Genomic DNA, 18,283 nt, shown 5'->3' on the forward strand with positions numbered 1-18,283 from the left:
AAAAAAAAAAAAAAAAAAATCACAGGGACACCCATCAGCACAGGCCACGCCCCTTTGCTTTGACATAACCAAAGAGGGGCGGGGTTTGGGAGAACTGGCAGCATTTTTTGTAACTTGCACGTGGATTGGTCGAACTGATAAGCTTAGGGTGTGTCTAAACGCTGAACCGTAGAAAGTCGACGAGCGGATGGAAGCGTCCCACATGTACGAGCACCCTACGTAGTGTTCGCTAGCTGGAGGGAGGAGAGGCCATGTGCGTGTTCGGCCTCCGTCCCGCCCTTCTGTTGAGATGATTCTAGTCCTAAACTAAAGTGTGCTTCAGGTCTATCCCCACACAATCCCATCCCGTGTCCCACATATCAAAACGTACTTGCACATACTTTAATGGGCTAGTGTTTGAAAATAGTGCAACAAAGACCACAACGCTGTCCGTCCTGTGGCTCCTCCTCCTCCGACAAGCTTGGATTCCAGAAAGAAAATGTACACAGAAGGGGGAGGGGACATCGTAGAGTAACACCTGAAACCTGGTGACCAGCCATCACAGCCCCCCCTTAGAGGCCAATAAAGACACAAATATAGGAAGAAAAAAACAAGTTTGTTCATATATATATGGCTCTAATCTTAACAGTTTTATGAGTTCTGGTTGTGTGTTCGTCAGTCAGGAGATGTTATTTTACTGTGAAATCCCCACAGAAATGAGCATTAAGTCACTACAGAAAAAAAATCAAAAAAGAAAACTTTAACCCCTTAATGCCAGTTGTCTCAAATATGCGACAAAGCTATAAAATTACCTAAAAGTAGCATTTACTTAAAAGCAAAACCACGAGTGAATATCGTTTTTCATAGCTGGGAATAAACTCAGGCGTTAAGGGGTTAACAGTAAGAGTGCCTTGCTAAAAGGCAGCACATTCCGAGGCGCAGCCGCTGTGATCCCATCCTGAAACCACAAGCACTTCCAGAAACATGGAAACAGTTCAAGTTCAACCTGGAGAGGAGGAAGACAATCATGAAAGCTGGAAAAAAGGCTCCTTGGACCAAACCGCCATATTTGTTTGGCACAGTACGACCACGAGGGTTAAAAGCGATGCGGGGAGATTTGTTCCCATTGGTGCCCCCTGTTGGTGGAGTTCAGTGTGGACAGCCTTAAAGACAAACTAGTATTTGTGTATAAAGCTTTGTAGTGTTTATGCCCAGAAAAAAAAGTACCTGCGCCTGTCTGCCACTAGCATGCACGCTAAAGGATGGCTGCTGTGTAAATGGAGGGGCGGAGCCTCATGCGAAAAACTGGACCGTCCGTCGTTCCTCTACTTGGCACCGACAAAGATCGTGAGATCCTGAGATGATTCCACACATTTTTAAGAGTAATCAAGTAAAAAAAAGAAAAGAGGGATAGCATGAAGGATCCAACCAGCATCGACTCTCCTTTGGCAAGAGTTGGCCTCCGACACATCCACACGATGGAGGTTTAAGAACTCAGAGTGGGTCTGCTGCACCCCTCCTGCTCGGAACCATTTCAACCAAACATATATTAACACTTAAATCAAGAGTAAAATTATCAATACAAAAAAAACAGACATTAACAATAATTCACAATTATTCCAGTGTTAAGTGTTTGAGTCAGTAAAAACAAAAAAAGTTTGTCTTCAAAAACCTGATCTGCAAACGGAAAGGAGAGAAGGAACGGAAACATGCCGGGTCATGCTCCCCGTTGAAGCTGTCGGGGCGGGGCGGGGCGGGGGGCAGAGACCGCCAGAGGAGAGGAGGAGACGCAGAGAATAAATAAAGTGGTAACGTTGCAGAGTCCGGGTCACTGTACATCTCCCAGCGTGGGTCTTCCTGTACCCCCTCAGTTTCAGCGGCTATTCATACATTCCGACTGAGGTGGCTGCAGGCTGTAACTCCCATAATCCCACTCTCACTTCCACGTGGCGAGCTTTCTCTTTCCTGTCCATTGTAGTGTTTTTATTTTGAAAAAAAGTCATTTCGTCAGGTTATTTTTCATGCATCTGTCCTTTGGCCTGACCTGGATGCTCCGCCCTCTCCGCCTCTTTCTCTCCGTCACTGCTTCTTCTCCCGGGTGGTGATGGTGACCAGCTGCTTGGCGGCCTTGGCTATGTCGTAGGCGCACTGGATGACCTGCTGCGTGAGGAGCTGGTAGTCCACCGCCGGCGCGCCGGACTCCGACGGCACCGCCTTGCGACACTCCACCTGCAGCCGCGAGGCGCTGGAGGCCAGCAGGCGCAGCGAGCAGTGGACCGCATCCAGAGCCGGCCGCTGCACACAGGGGAGGAGTTAGCTCCTCCCACTTTTAGAAAAGAATATCAATAAAGGAAAAAAAAACTTACTTTAGGAAAGAGGGAGGCCATCTCCGTGACTGCAGAGTGGATCTTCTCAGAACACGGGACAAAACTGCAGAAAGATTTGACTTCTTTAGTCTCGTCTGGTTCCAGAAACTCCGTCGGTGTGGGCGTGGCTCGTCACTCTCCTACCTGTCGTGTTTGAACTCCTGTGCCGCTCGGAGGAGCTCCTGGATGTTCTTGGTCACCTGCTCGGTCTTCAGTATGACATCCTCAGTGCAGGGCAGGGTGGGGTCCGGCTCTCCCCCCTCCCCACCCCCTCCGTCCTCAGACTCACCGCGACCTTCTTCCTCACTGCTGCGACCCATACTTTAGAAACACAGACAGAACACTTCAAACCCTCTCCAATCATTGTTCGTGCTACATTTACAGAAGTTAAACACAGATTCTTAAACGACCTGCTAGCAGGAAATATGGAGCCCAAACAGCCTTGCACTCATTAGCCCGAAGTGGAAATGTCATAACTGTAGCCGGAAGCTGAACTTGTGTATCCATACTGGGGCTGGGAATCTCAGGGTAACTCCCGATACGATGTGATTCCTGATACATGACTCACGATACCGATAGTATCTCGATATGGCATTCATGGTAGTAATCTATACATTACCTTATAATCTATGATAGATAGCTATTTTAAAACAACTATATCTTTAGATTTTCTTAAAAAAACTTTTTTTTAACCAATTTACAACACAATTTGTTAATTTAACACCCTATCCAACATTAAAATAATTAAAAATAATGAAAATTATTTAATTTAATTATTAAAATTTCCTGGACTTATCTTTGATAATCAACACTTTAGTCACCTGTGGACCACTAGAATACACACCTGTTGGATCAATAACGCCGCTAGACTTCTCATTTGGATGGTCAGACATTAGAATCTGGTGTATTTTAGTGCGGTGTTTGGACCGGTTACTACTGTTAGCACCTTAAAATCCATGTTTTTGTTACATTAGAAACAGTGCACTGTCTGTGTCTACTTTAGAAAACACAGACACATCTAGTGAATGTTTGTTCACGGCCGCTCTGTCAGCGGAGTATCTGGTGAGAGCATGTGAGGAGACCCTCCCCGCTGCGTGCAGAAAAGCAGCAAAGAAAGTGCACACCGTGTTCGTGCTGTACCCCGCAACTATGTTTTTTGGCATTTAGGCTAAAAACGTATTGGTCTGGTAAAAATTGATGATGTTTTCACAACGGCATCCTTACATTTCAATTTCAAGCTCACTTGAAGCGCCCCCTGGTGGACTTTTTGGTATTATTTTAAGAAACCGAGCACAAGAAAGAGAGGGCCAGTCAGGAGCTGAAGGATGGCTGCTGTCAGCGGTACTTCTGTCCCTCTGTGACCCACTAAGAATAAAATTAGCTGACTTTTCTAATTCTTGTCTTATACATATAGGGAAAAATATGGTAAAGTTCAGGAGGAGAATAAACCACAACAATCAACTTCTCCTTTGTGTTGGTTTTGGACTCCACCCACCGATCAATAACACCTCTGACAGGATCTGTACACTGAAAGTAGACGCCCCCGCGGCACAAATCCCATTAGGTGTGAGGATACTGACCTTAATGATGGGTCGTACGTGTGCGTGTTGTCGTAGTCGCTGTCGGTGCCACTGCCATGCTTCTCTGGTTTAGGCACCTGCAGATATAATCATCAGAGGAGATCAAAGTCGATCCAGATCCAACATCTGCTGTATTTAGAGCAAGATAAGCGACAGAAAAACGGTGTTGTTTTCTCGTCAAAGTCTCCTCAGAGGCTGAAGAGCATCCCCATGAGGAGCTCTACACGTGACCTTCAGTGTCCCTCGGGAGAATGAACTGCTCAGTCATGCTCATTCTACCACAACAGTGTTTCCAAGAAAGAGATTTTCTTCACTGCTGACAAACTGAAACATGATAGTGTTAACATGATGGGGGGTTTGAACTGCAGGCCTCGACAGCCAGCATCCTGCTGTGATTACCTTTCTCAGGTGTGTTTGGGCTATAGGGCAAAGTTTGTTGGAGCACAAGCCCTCGAGGCCTGGAGTTCCACGGCAGTTTTACAAAATAAAAGCATGAAGAGCCATCAATAAACAAGAACTACAACTAAAGATGAAGAGTAACATAAAAAATCCAACAAGTATCTGTCCACTTTAAGAAAATAACCATTGACTGTATGTGAGAAGTGGACTGAGTGACTCCTTTGGGTTCCAAACAGGAAGTACCCGCTGGCTCTAAGAAGCCAAAAGACAATATTCAGAGACGTCCAATATATGTTCAATAAACTTGTTCTGTAGACAATGGACCAAAGACCTAGACAGTGGACACAAAAACATGTTTTTGGCACAAATGGAACCTCATACAGCCCAGCCTCAGCCAGACTCTGTGTCTGGTAAGGTAAATTGAGTTTGAAAATCCCTAAACGTCAGCTCACCATGTATCTGCCCACCTCTATGGAACCGGACAGAGGTTGGCCTCCATAGGTGCCTGGACCCCCCGTGACACCTTTTCTCACCTGGGAAGACGGAGGAAAACAAGGATGAAGAGTGGACACAGAACAGAGGTGACTACCAAGCTAAAATCAAAGAAAGGATCAAAAACAGAAAGAAACAGGAGGAGGAAGCACCAGATCATAAGAGCAGCTCTCACATCAGCACATCCTGAGCGCCACTTATCATCCAACAAACCAGCTCTAACTACACTGGTGATTATTTGACTACTACTAACCTAAGAGCTAATCACTCATTTATGCTGATTTCAAGCATCTAAAATGGGCTAAACCTCCTCAGATGAAGCGGTGAACAAAGCAGTGACAGACAGAATGCTTACATCCAGAGGATGCACGGTCGCACTGCAGAGAGCGAGAAGGCCAAGGCGGACACACAAAGACAAACAGGTGTGAACAGACGGTCAGACACTGAGTTATCCCCCTGACTAAATACTGATCAGAAACCCCTAAACAGAGCTGCAGTTGTTGTTTTAGTGGAGAAACTGCAGTGGAGATGAGAGCATGCTCTGATGTGAGTTGAGGTGAAGCAGCAGTAGGGGCCGTGTTATGGAGGGTGCAGGAAGAGAGGAGCTGTGAGAAACCAGCAGGCAGAGAAAACATTCCACCCCCCATTCGCCCCCTTGTGGTCATGTTTGTGCACTGCACCCTCTATGGAGGGGCAGAGGGGGTGCTGTGCACAACAAATGGAAGCAGCAGGTGACGGAGAAAGGGAGGATTTCCACGCATCACCTCGGCCGACGACGGTCGATCGGGAAGAGAAACGGGAAGTGGAAAAGCATCCGGAGGGGGCGGGGCTCTAACTTACGCTAGCTGAGTTGAGGGGCTGCAGGCGGGCTGCCAGGGAGTCCAGGGCTGGGGGGCCATGGGCCGTGGGGCCGGGAACGGCCCCTGGCTCGAACATGGAGTAGGCCTGGCGCTCCCTCCAGTGGGGGTGGGAGTGAGGGGCGGCCGAGGGGGGCACGGAGAGCGATGGGGCGTCCATCCCCGGCCCGGCAGAGCCTCCTCCGCCCACTTGCTTTCCACCCCCCGGCCAGTGTCCTCCCCCTCCACCTCCTCCTGCCCCATGGCCAGCTGCCCCCCCAGCCTGCTGGCACCCCCGCAGCACACTGTTCTCTGTCTGCATCCGGGTAATCTATAAGAAGGCAAGGGGGGGTGACAAGATGGAGGGAGGGAGGGATGGAGGGAGGAACATGGGGAGGTTGTAGGAATGGGGGGGCATAAACTGAATGGTCAAAAACATGCCTGAAAGACCTCACAGTCATAAGAAAACAGGGATTTCCACACAGTCAGTAGGGGAATGAAAACACTATGAGGAGATGCAGAATAATGCTGCTGCTGCTGCTGCTGCTGCTGCTGCTGCTGCTGCTGCTGCTGCTGCTGCTCCTTACAGACACGGTTTGGCTTGTTTTTCTACTTTCCAAATTTGACTTTACACATATGCAGCACCTTAATGTTAGTTTCTGATCTTTTTTCCTGAATTCTCAGAGAAAAACACAGATGAATGGTCACAGTAAAAGATGAGGGACAAATGAGATGAACCACAACGTCAGACATGATGAGAAAAGCGTGTTTGCAGCCTCTCAGATTCACACAGCAACACTTTAGGTTTCATAAAAAACTCCCCCAGAAAGGATTATAAAAATGACATATTTCTAATAAAATATCCATGTAATAAATGCTCTCCTCATTGCTCTCATTCTGTCTCAGAGTTTCTCATTTGTTATTCTGCTTCTAATGTTTATGCGATTCATTTTTGTGCGATTAATTCATCGTGACCTTTTATTAATCCATCAATTTAATCACAGTTTTTTAACCAAATTATTGCTGTGAAAAGCCTAATTTTGAGGGATTTTATTTAAAGCGTAACCAAACAGGGAGGTTGGAGGCTGACTCCGCCCACAAGTGAAATTTAATAATTCAGTCAGAGAGGCGGGGCTTGGGGGCTGGACTGTTATCATTACAGGAGCTGCAGATCATGACGGCAGACTTCTGAAACTTAAATGGTTTGACCAATCACAAAATTCAACTGTAATACCTCTTTACAACCTGTAGGGGGCACCACACAGACTGTTTTAGACTATATTTTCCAAACAATTTGGCAATGACCAGCAGACGGCACTTTTAAAGCCCCATTTATAGAGGTCAGCAGACAAAAAAGTTGATTTGGGGTTTGGTTACCCTTTTGTAACATTATGGTGTTTATTTTTCAATTTCTATTCTAAAAATCAATCAAAGATTTAATTTCACATAATTATTGCTTTAAAATTGAACTTTTACTAATAAAGTGGTTAAACTCTTATGCTTAAAAATAACTTTTTTAACCTAAAATAAATACAAAAAACAGCTTGAAAATGATCAAATGGATTCAAATGATTGTTTTCTCCATCACAGCCTCTCCCTCGTGTCTCCTGGTCCTTCCCCGTACCTCCTTCTGAAGGCGCCGGAGCTCCTCGCTCAAGTTGTTGTTGACCTTCATCAGCTGTTGCACCTTGGCTTCTGAGGAGGCCAGAGCTTTCTTCACCTCCAGGTACTCCTGCAGGGTGATGGGGCCGTCGGACAAGTCGGACGAGTCCATGCTCTGCAGGTCAACGGGGGACAAACAGGTGGACGGGACAACGTGGAGCAGAGTAAAGTGAGGACATGCTGCAAGGAGTTCTGGGTAAACTAAGCCTCCAGCTGAGTGAGAGGACGAGGGTCCCATGAAGACAGTGGAGCTTTGGTTCTTGCTGTCAGAGCCCCCTCCTCCCCCACTTCCTGTCACCCTGAAGGACGCTCAGACTGCTCAACTGTCTTTCATGGACTAGTTTGTTTAACTCCACCATTTACAACCAAATCCCTGCATTCTTCACATTTGAAAACGTTGCTTTTGAACTGCTCCACAGGCAAAAGACGGTCGTTCATTCGTTAGCTTGTCTTTGAGCAGAACTCTCAAAGCCTTTTTTGGTTTCATTTCATCTCTTTTTCCTCTCGCTGCAAATTACACAAACTCTCACAGAAGGAACAAAGGCTCTTTGAGGAGGACTCGGAATAGCTGATGATGTCAGTCAGGAGCTATGTGGCAGTCCTGACTGTGGCTCCATCCCACAAAGCATTCTGGGAAAGGTAGTCTTTCAGGGGAGGATTCACAGGGACTGGAATTTTGCATTAATTGTCTGATTGACAACTGGAGATGATAACTAGTAAGAGATTAAAATAACAATGGTGGCAGCATTGAAACAGAAGCTCAAGTCTGGGTCTGTACCTTTGCACGGTTGCTGCGTTGCGTGTTGTTGTTGTTCTGGGTGGTGAGCTCGCTGTCTGTATCTTCATCAGAGGCTACACTGTCGTAGTCGTGCTGATCATCATCGATGCCCAGGTCCAACGGGTCTGAAAAAGAAAAAAGTTCAGTGAAAAAAATCGAATTGTCTCTAGTGTGGATCTTCAGTTTAAGGAAAATTGGCATTGGATGTTTAATGAGATCCTAAAAGTTTTTCCTTCTTGTGATGAAACTGTTTATCATCCTCCAATCAGTCGATATCATTAGGGGTGACTTCCTGTTGTTCTGCTTTGATGCCGTCTTTTGATGTCTAAACTACAATCAGGTTCAATCGTGAACACTAGAGCTTTAGCTTCACATTCTTTGAATTAACATAACTCTTTCATCCTTTACACAATCAATGTAATGCTAACAGGTTTTGGAAGTTGAGGAAAGCAGCTTTGTGCTGATATACAACACTTACTGGGAGTAAATCGTCTATGCAATTAACGTAAAACCACCGATTCAGACACACAAAAAAACAGTTTTACGCAAACACACAATACTTCACAGTAGTAAAGTGTTAACACAATTAACCCATCGATTCTGATACCAAAAAACGCAGTTTTACGCCAACATGAAAATACTTTAAATAAGTTAAGTGTTTATGCAATTAACATAAACCCACAGATTCTGACGCAAAAACGCAGTTTTACGCTAACGTGAAAAAACTTTAAATAAGTTAAGCGTTAACACGATTAACCCACCGATTCTGATACCAAAAACCCAGTTTGCGGTAGCATGCAATACTTTACATAAGTTAAGTATTTACACAATTAACATAAACCCACCGATTCTGATGCAGAAAAAAAATCAGTTTTATGCCAAAGTCGGCTGCACTTAAGTTAATTGTGCAAATGATTGCAGAGTTAAGGTAATTTGAAGAGTGTGTGCTATTCCATGCTGCCGGTCACATCTCTCTTTTTTGTTTTTTTGCCAGTCACATCTCCGGTAGCACAGCATCAAGTCACATGACATTGACAGGTGATCTGTCAGTGAGCCCGTCTCACCAGTAGGACTCAGACCCTTGCCCTGCTGCCTCCGTTTGGCGTCGCTCAGAATGTCGATGATGAGCGTGGCAAACTCCCGGGCGTTGAATCGGGCCAGTTTCTGACGTCCCTGAGTGATGAACAAAACCAGCACTTAGTAAAGTTTAAAACAGATGCATAACAAGAAGTCTGCAGAGGACGGCTCACAGTCAGCAGCTCGGCTAGCATGTGCTGCTCATAGCACAAGCTACTCATTTATTATACCTTAGGCTTAAAGTTAGGCTTACATTAGGCTTAAAGTAATCTGCTCCACAGGGGGAAACGGGTTTCCGTACATTTTCAGGACAAACAGAGAAAAAGAGGAGTTATTTTATTCCCTGCTGCTCTTCCAGCATGAACAGTACATCTCCCAACCACAGCGGTCGACTGAACGGGGCCAAAGAAACCGCGGCTACGTGTTTCCGGGTGTGCACGCTCCATTTCAAAGTCAGAAGTCAGTGTTTACGCCAAAGAGCCGCACACATGTGGAGGAGCCGTGCAAGTGGCCATGTGGCATTTTGACTCCCCAGCACAGTTAGTAGTAGGGGGGGGGGGCTCGGAGGGGTAGCTGTGTCTAACAGCTGAAGCCCATCCAGCACCGATTTCAAGCTCTGTCTCGCCCCGCTGTCATAAATACTTCTTAGCTGACTTAAATGTTTGTTTTATTTCTCATCTTAAGGGTTTTAAAACAAAAAAAATGAATCAGTCCTTCTGCAGGTTGAAGGCAAACATGCCTTCACAAAGAGAAGAGTCGGAGCCGTGCACTGACCTGGTTGCGTGTGGCGGAGTATTCGGGGTTGACTGGCAGAAAAGGAACGGCGCTTCGTTCTGTTACCAGAGTGCTGTGGTTCTGTGTCGTCAACCACACTGGAAACACAGACAGAGGGAACAATACACAAGACTAAAAACGGATGTTTGTTTTTCATTTCAAATGAAGGTCATTTTGACCAAACACACGTCCAAACGTCCACTCTTTCCACCCACGCTCTCATGACAACATCCAGGAAGTCAAATCTGAATCCAGATCATAGTTTTGCTCTTAGCTAATCCCTCTGTGCACAGCTGGAGTGTGTGTTTGTGTGGGTGTATCCTTCCTGCTTACCTGCGGTGCCTTCTGTCAAAAAGCACAATGGTTGTTACCGAAGGAAAGACCGAGAAGAAAAAGGAGGAATGGAGAGAGCAGAGGAGGAGAGTTTGACTCTCCTCCTCCTCCACTCCAGTCTTCCTCTAGCGTTCACTCTCCGGCTCACTTTGGAGGGTTTTTTCTTCTGGGTGGAATCGTTTCTACTGGATTGTTTTAAGCTGAACTCCATGAATGAGAAGAGTTCCAGCTCACCGGCATCGTTCTCTCTGCGGTCCACCTCGTCATAGACGTCCATCGCCAACTCCTCAAACAACCGATTGTTAAGCTGGAACACAAACAATGACTTCACCACATCATCAGGCCTCACACTCGACAGCGCGGCGTTTATTCTAGATTTCTTTGAAAGGCTACAAAAACATAGAAAATAAGAACAGAGGACACAGAATCTAAAATGTAAGACAAAGTATTTGGGCCACCAGAAAAAGATATAACAAACTTCCAAGAATACAGTGATAAAATTATAATAATAAAAGTCATAATGTTATGAGAAAAATAGATTTATAAGAAAAAAGTAAAAATAAGGTGGTAAAATTGGGGAAAAAAGTTGTAATTTTATGAGAAAAATGTTGCAAATTGATGAGAAAAAAGTTAAAAATGTTAGAGAAAAAAGTGGTAAAATACATTTTAAAAATTTGTAACTTCATATGAAAAATATTGCAAATTTAAGTGAAAAATAAAAGAATTTACAAGAAAAAAAGTTGTATATTTATCAGAAAATTTAAAAAATGTGTGAGAATAAAGTGGTAGAATAAGGAAAAAATTAATTTTACAAGAAAAAAATATAAATTTATAAGAAAAGCAGCAAAATTATTATAAAAGTTTGAATTTCACAAGAAGAAAATTGCAAATTTAAGTGAAAAAGTAAAAAATGTACAGGAAAAAAAGTTGTAAATGTATTAGAAAATTTAGAAATGTATGAGATTAAAATGGTAGAATGAGGGAAAAACATTTAATTTTATTAGAAAAAAGTCAAAAATGTATTAAAATAAAGGGTCAAAATTATAAGAAAAATATAATTTTAAGAGAAATATATAGCAAATGTAAGTGAAAAAGTAAAGAATGTACAGAAAAAGTTGTAATTTTTTTAGAAAATGTAAAAATATATGAGATTAAAATGGTAGAATAAGAGAAAGATGTCATTTTATGAGAAAAAATAGAAATTTATGAGAAAAAAGTAAAAAAAAAATGCGCTAGAATAAAGGGGTAAATGTATTAAAGCATTAGGAGCAGAAATGACACATTTTCTTCTTTCCGTTTCACTGTCACAAAAAGGGTATCCGTGTTTTACTGTTTAGTGGGAATGAAATAAAAAAACAAATGATAATGATGAACAAACTGTAGCTTCTAAATCTTTTATTGAAACTGAATCCACCCTAATCCATCACCATCTTGAGAAAGATCACAACTTCCAGTGACTGAAAAGTCGTCTCACCGCTTGAAGCTTCTTCTTGGCAGCCTTCGCTAGCTCTGAGAGGTCCAAACTTTGGGAGGAAAACAGAAAACAGAACCATGAGCAGCATAAAGTCAAATCAGTAAGTGTTGTGGGGTCAGGGAGAGCGGGAGAAAAGCGCAAAGACATCAACTACAAGCGGGATGTGGGACAGGAAATGGGGAAGTCCTCTACCAATGAGAAGGCAGGTTCAAAACATGCGCTGGAGCTGGATCCTGACAGAGGAGCTACTGAGGAAGCAGGTGGGAAGTCAAATGAGCTGGACGACTTCAGAAACCAGTTAAAAACCAAATAAAAAATGTAAAACTTCCAACGATTTGAGTGAATCTCTGCAGAATCTTGACCCCTAAAGGAGGCTTGTATAAAAATAAATCTGTGGACGGATAATGAACTGCTGCCCCTCTACGATAAAGAAGGAAAAGAAAACCTCCATTTGTCCATAAAGACTAACTTAAATAAGAGAAAATTTGGATATTAAGTAGTTGGGTTGAATATTAAACCCAACTACAATATCGGAAGGCCCTCTGATATTGTCTAATAGTCAAGAACACTAAAAGTGCCTTCTTGAATGTGTTTAGCCCATGGAGTTCACACTGGATAGGTGCTACCGATACCAGCGCATGTCCAACACCTACACTTGGAAGAGTCTTGGTGTGAAAGGTTTTTCTTTCATAGCTCTATTCCAACACATGATCAAATCCTGGAGTCATAGAATTCCAGCGATTACTAATTTCTCTTTCATTGTCCTTTTTCAAATGGTTGGCACTTCTGTGAATGAAAGGGGACGTCATCAATATGTCACTATTGAGTCCAAGTCTCAGATTGGTTAAAGTTCAACCCGGTTGACTTTTAACGCTTGTTCAGTGGCCGGGCGTTTCGTACAAAAAGCATAGACTGTAGAAACAATGGACAGAGAGGTGTTGACGTCACCCAAAGAAAATGCCTCTCCAGGCCAAATCTGTCTCCATTGTTTCCTGGTTCGGGCGCCATCATTTTGGAGCATGACCACAGTGATTGGTCCGAGTCGTCTGAGTCACGCTTTTAGGGTAACTGTCGGCAATCATGAGTAAGTTTGTTGGAGAAGTTGTCAATCAAATGTTTGAAGTGGGGCCAGCAGGCATCACATGCTTTTTCAGTTTATAACTTGCAATAAAAAAAAATATTTTTAAAGTTTGGATTAGAAAGAACGTGTTAAGAAGGATGTATCAGAGCATGGATGGTTATTCTGACAAATAAAATAACTATTACATATTTCTTAATAGAACTCTATGGGATTTTGACTTCTTGGAGCCAGTAGATACTTCCTACGTGGAACACGAGAGGGGAGGGGTTGAATGTCCTTTGTTTTTATGGTATGTGATGTATAGCCCAAAAACGGTCGTAGAAACCTGTATAGCTATGAATATGGAAGCCTTATATGTGCAAATCCAAGTATTTACAGACTTTTGATTAGAAGTGGCCGCTTGTCCGCGTGTGAACGTAGCATATCCCTCGTGCTATCCTAGGCTTGTTTACATTAAAAGTGGGGTCATCTGGACCCCACGAAAAAAACATTTTTAAGGATTTTTTTATCTTCACTGGTGTCCGTGGAAGACATAAAATCCTGTGCACATTTGACATGGGCGGGATCAACACATCAATTTATGGGTCGGGTCATATGGACCCCATAAGAGACCATAAGGTTTCAGCAATATGTTGACCAAAACCTGAGAGACCTTTTCAGCAGTAAATAGCTTTCAAGAAACTATTTCATTGAAACATTTCCTTTCGAGAGTGTCTACCATAGACAGGAAATGAAAATCATTTTATAACTTCTGTGTGTTAAATTATCGCCACGAGTTTCAGAAACTTTTAGATGCCAGTAAAAAAAAAAAGAGATCCCATTTATAAAGGCTGAATCTGAATTCTTCCCCTTCATTTAGCCCTCCAAACGGAGAGTAATGGAAAAAAAATCGTCAATTTGGACGTCACTCCCACTCGATGATGTCATCAATAGTGGCCAGTCAGTTATGCTAACACGAAGCAGCACGTAAATACATAACATCGGTTTTATAACTTTAAAAAGGCCCTGCTAAAACTAAAAGCCCTTCCTTAGATTTAAATGTAAACTTCTGTGCTTCAGAGCACACCTGCTTGAGAAAAAGTGCTTCTCCCCCGCAACACAGCGGAACGAGGAACACTCTTTTGGGGATGGGGCCGCATCCCTCCGCAGTGAGAGTTAGCCCTTAAAAAAACCATTTCTGACACTCTAGTCCTTAAAATGCTCCTACAATTGGAGGCATAGGGAAGAATTAGGATTCAGTCATATTCTCTTTAATTATAAAATCAATATTGTACTAAAAAATTAAAACAGAAAAGAAGAAAACAGTACAGCGGAGGGAGGAGCTATAAACACAAAGGATGCTACTTTTAGGAACAAAGAAAGTAGAGATACCTCTGTGTTGGGCACTTAGGACGAGCTCTGGCTCCACCAAGCGCAGCAAAATGGAGAGAACAGAAAGCGAGTGAGAGAAGGAGGAGAAACAGAGAGAAAGGAGAAATAACATACTGCAAGACAGGACAGAAAAGCAACATCAAAACAGTCCTCACTAAGGAACCGGTCACCAGATCAGAAGATGCAGGTAGAGAGAGATTATAGCCGAGAGGAAAGACCCACTGGAGTCCACAGCTGCTTTGGTGCATCGGTTTGGCTGCGAGAGTCCAAGGCTTTCAATTCCCCAGTTGGGTTTGTTTTGAAACTTTCCTCAGATTTGACTAATGTGACACTAAACTGGATTTTGTTGAAAGGAAATCTCAATTCATGATCAAGTTTAAAAAAAACTTGATATCCAAAGCGTGACTTTGTGAACACTTTTACAGACACAGCACCAAACATCCTCATCATTATTTTAAGAAATAAAAAAGCTTAAGCCTTAGTCACACCTGCCCTTACAGGTGGATACGGGTCGTATGAGTTCTCCAGACTGCACAAGGTGGCTGTGAGTTCTGATCATTACAGAGTCCATGCGTACAGCCTGACTGTTTGAAGTTAGACAATCAGATGATAGTTTGGTTGCTCATCCTATGGACACTTGCATACTACCTACACTCCATGCATGCAGCATTTAGCCTCGTTTCCACTGAGCAGTTTGTTTTCACAGAGCATGCGTGGTGTAGCTAGCTAGCATGTCATTACATCATTGTAGCGCGACGACTAGAAAAGCAACAACAATGGAGGTCATCCAGCAGCTCGTCTTTGTATTGCTTTACGTGTGGTACATCGTGTATAACAGGAATTTAATGTTGTTTGAAAGAAGATTGCGTTTGGTTAAGAATAATACCGCCATCAAGAGGAAAAAGGAATCGCTAGCTTAGCGCTATATTGGTGCTTTCTAATGTCATCATCACTTTCTGCAACTCCGCTCCAGCTGTCCCGTTCTATTTTTCTATGGACCAACAACCGATGGGGGTCCTCAAGAGGTACGGGTCAGAACTGTTTAATGGGTCCATTTAACAATGGAAACTCAAAGTACTGGATCAAACCAGACTGGACCGCTCAATGGAAACGAGGTAGTCTAAGAGAGGCCGGTACTCGCACCTTACTAACGACTAGACTGTGATGTAAGAGCATCGTATGACACCATTACAAGTCTTACAAATACTCCATAACACAATAGGGGTGTAACGGATCACAAAAACCCACGGTTCGGATCGTGTCACTGTTTTAGGGTCACGGTTCCGATCATTTTTTGGATCAGTAAGAAGTAAAAAAACAAAACAAAAAAAAGAAGATAAAAGCCTAAAATTACTTTTAAAAAATTATGTTTCAAAACATGTATTTGGGAAAACATGTGAAGTACTTCAAAGCATAAATATGCACACATGTTTGAACTTTGAACATAAACAAAAATGTAAAAACATGTAGTTTCAGATTACATTTACACGTCTGGAGACCAAATCTACAAGAACTGAGAGAAAATAATGCTGAACATGCATTTAAATGTTTCAAATAATTATTATTATCCATAGTACATGTGCAGGTGAAGCGCTGCCATGACAGCTTTTCCTGGTGATTTTTGATCCTTTTGGCTTGCCATACTGCCTGCTGTCCCTGTTGGTGCTCCTCAATAAGAGATCTGAACCCAAACATGGAGACATGTATCGATCCTCAGCTCTTCAACATAAATAAATCTCTCAGTATCTGTGTCCCCCAGGACGAGTTAGAGAAAGTTTTGATGGAAGCTCCTCCCACACGCGGTGGGAGCTTCAGGTTAACAGACTTTTGGATAGTCACCAAGAAGCAACTTTGACGCTTGTTAAAACAAAGAGTTCATGAATTTGACACCAACTGCGTTCAGTGTTGACAGACAATTGATTATAATAATGCACGCGAGGTAAGCAGCGGCAGCAGGGGAGGAAGGATGTGATCCGCCGTACACGTGGGGCCGAACCGTGGCTAGTGATCCGTATGGATCACTGATAATCCGTGATCCATCACACCCCTAACACACGCACAACACTTCATTTTCAACGAGTTCCTTGAGTTGGCCATATGAGGCTCAAGAGAACTGTAAGACACACCGCTCCTGTCTACGACCCTCCACAGGCCCGGACACCCCAAAAACCCTCAGCACCGTCCGGGTCAGCCCCCTGTGACTAAGGCTTTAGCAAACGAGGCCGCAGCGAGCCACAGATGTTTCCAGCGCATAGACAGAAAAACAACTATTCATACCTGTCTGCCATTTGAGGAATGATATAATGACCATTTTTGTGATCTGGGGAGAGATCAGAGAAGTGACTTGATGAAAGTAGAGTTCCCTGGTATTCGTCCAAAGAGGGATCCGACTTACCTGGACGCCGGCCACACAGGTAGAAGGCTAGTCTGTCAGTCAGTTCATACTGACACTCTACCAGACGTTCTGCTAATTCTATGTGACCCGCCTGCCTGCAACACACAAATCTGCCATTTTAGAGCCATTTACTCTGGTTTTAATCTTTACACATTAGTTTCACTATACCTAGCGTAGTCCATCGGCGTGCGCCCATTAATGTCAGGCGCTCCGGGATCTGCGCCGTACACGACCAGCAGCTCCGCTTGTAAGATTTGCCCCGCCTTGGCTGCCACGTGGAGTGGGGTGGTGCCTTTCTCCTGCAAAGTGATAAAAGGTCAGTCAGGAATAACTTCATAGCAATTCTAATTGCATAAATGAGTGTCAAGCAAGGAGATTTTTTCCCACCGGATGGAAGAAGTTTGCCTGAGCGCCGAGGGACAAAAGCCGAAGACAGGTCTCTAAGCTCCCAGTCCGCACACTCGAATGAAGTTGCTAGCATAAAAAAAGAGAAAATGAGGAAAAGGTAAAGGAAAAAAACAAAACAGAGTGGATAGAAATTGACAAGTCTGGTTAATCCCCGGAAACGGCAGAGCTGCATCATCCAGATAACTTTGTGTCAGAATACATGTGCGTGTTCTCTTCTGAGGACGCAAATCTGGAATAGAAACAATCTGGACACAAAAATCCCAAATACTTACAAGTCCTGAAAATGAAGCCTCACAATAATTTCGTGGTGTTTTCCATATGAGCTATTAAAAATATCTAAACTTTCCCCAAAAAGACCTTAAAGACATATAAAAAAAGAGGCTAAAAACTGTATTATTTTTTATTGTATTTGTAGTATTGTATCAATGTAGTATTTCTTTGTTGTAGCAGATGAAAAAAGCAGGTTTGAAATAAAGCTAATTTATGCTGATCGCTCCAACATTGCTCACCATTTCTGCTAAACTTGTGATGTTAGCTTGACATTGTGAGGGGCTGTAAGGTAGCAAGAGAGAGCCTAAACAGAGAGCTCTCAACAACAAGGGGGGTTGCTCTGCGCTACAGTCCCACCAGAGGTGAATTTTTAATAAACTCCAGCCGCTCTGCAGAAACTATGTCTTATTTTTAATTTTGACTGAAAATGACATAATTATAATTAAAACGACCACTGGGAATAATTTGAAAAAAGATCAAAAGATGAAGTTGGAGTGAGACTTTAAAGGTTAATACCTAAAATTTGAGCTTTTTACAGATTTTGCTCAACAAAATTGATAAAACAATAAAAACAATATATTTGCAGTTGACTGAGAGGAGATCACAGATTCAGTCTTTCTGAGTCTAAAACGCCATCACAGATCTACAACCTTTAAATCTTGAGCTAATCCCATAGTACCACATTAATCCATACTGGGATTCTTTCCTTTACATTACTGCCTCGTTTCCAGTGAGCGGTCTGGACCACACCAGTCCCCTCTTAGCCGCTTTAGAATGGTCTGGACAATTACATTAAATTTCAGGAATATATATATCATTTTTAAGAAAGTGGGAAAATGTTAAGTTTTACTGGATATTCACAATCGAAGTTTAAAACAGCGGATAAGAAAACTATGGTGAACGAGGATTCTAGTAGTATGTAAACGCATCACTCACGATAGATTTGTGTGTAACTGATGTGTTGTGTGTTGAATTGTGCGTAATTTTTAAAGATTTTTGTGTGTAGAT

At 43.1% G+C, this 18,283-nt stretch overlaps 1 protein-coding gene across 4 annotated transcripts in view; it reads right to left on the bottom strand.

The window, feature by feature from the left end:
• Positions 1-98: 98 nt before the first annotated feature.
• Positions 99-18,283, bottom strand: part of git1 (G protein-coupled receptor kinase interacting ArfGAP 1) — a 33,191-nt gene continuing 15,006 nt past the window's right edge. For 2 of the 4 annotated variants that reach the window (XM_024276533.2, XM_024276535.2), the window contains exons 5-21: positions 16,985-17,071; positions 16,766-16,896; positions 16,598-16,692; positions 16,480-16,522; positions 14,203-14,229; positions 11,751-11,799; positions 10,511-10,583; positions 9,944-10,041; positions 9,157-9,265; positions 8,093-8,217; positions 7,277-7,429; positions 5,657-5,983; positions 4,777-4,857; positions 3,926-4,002; positions 2,490-2,666; positions 2,346-2,409; positions 99-2,274 (exon numbers count right to left, since the gene is read on the bottom strand). In XM_024276533.2, the coding sequence (XP_024132301.1) occupies positions 2,059-2,274; positions 2,346-2,409; positions 2,490-2,666; positions 3,926-4,002; positions 4,777-4,857; positions 5,657-5,983; positions 7,277-7,429; positions 8,093-8,217; positions 9,157-9,265; positions 9,944-10,041; positions 10,511-10,583; positions 11,751-11,799; positions 14,203-14,229; positions 16,480-16,522; positions 16,598-16,692; positions 16,766-16,896; positions 16,985-17,071 (1,932 nt within the window). In that variant the 3' untranslated portion in view covers positions 99-2,058. The remainder of the gene's footprint in view (positions 2,275-2,345; positions 2,410-2,489; positions 2,667-3,925; positions 4,003-4,776; positions 4,858-5,656; positions 5,984-7,276; positions 7,430-8,092; positions 8,218-9,156; positions 9,266-9,943; positions 10,042-10,510; positions 10,584-11,750; positions 11,800-14,202; positions 14,230-16,479; positions 16,523-16,597; positions 16,693-16,765; positions 16,897-16,984; positions 17,072-18,283) is intronic. The other 2 variants (XM_024276534.2, XM_024276536.2) reach the window with 2 other exon arrangements.

This window comes from Oryzias melastigma, linkage group LG13 (genome assembly GCF_002922805.2).
Source record: "Oryzias melastigma strain HK-1 linkage group LG13, ASM292280v2, whole genome shotgun sequence".
Lineage (NCBI taxonomy): Eukaryota > Metazoa > Chordata > Actinopteri > Beloniformes > Adrianichthyidae > Oryzias > Oryzias melastigma.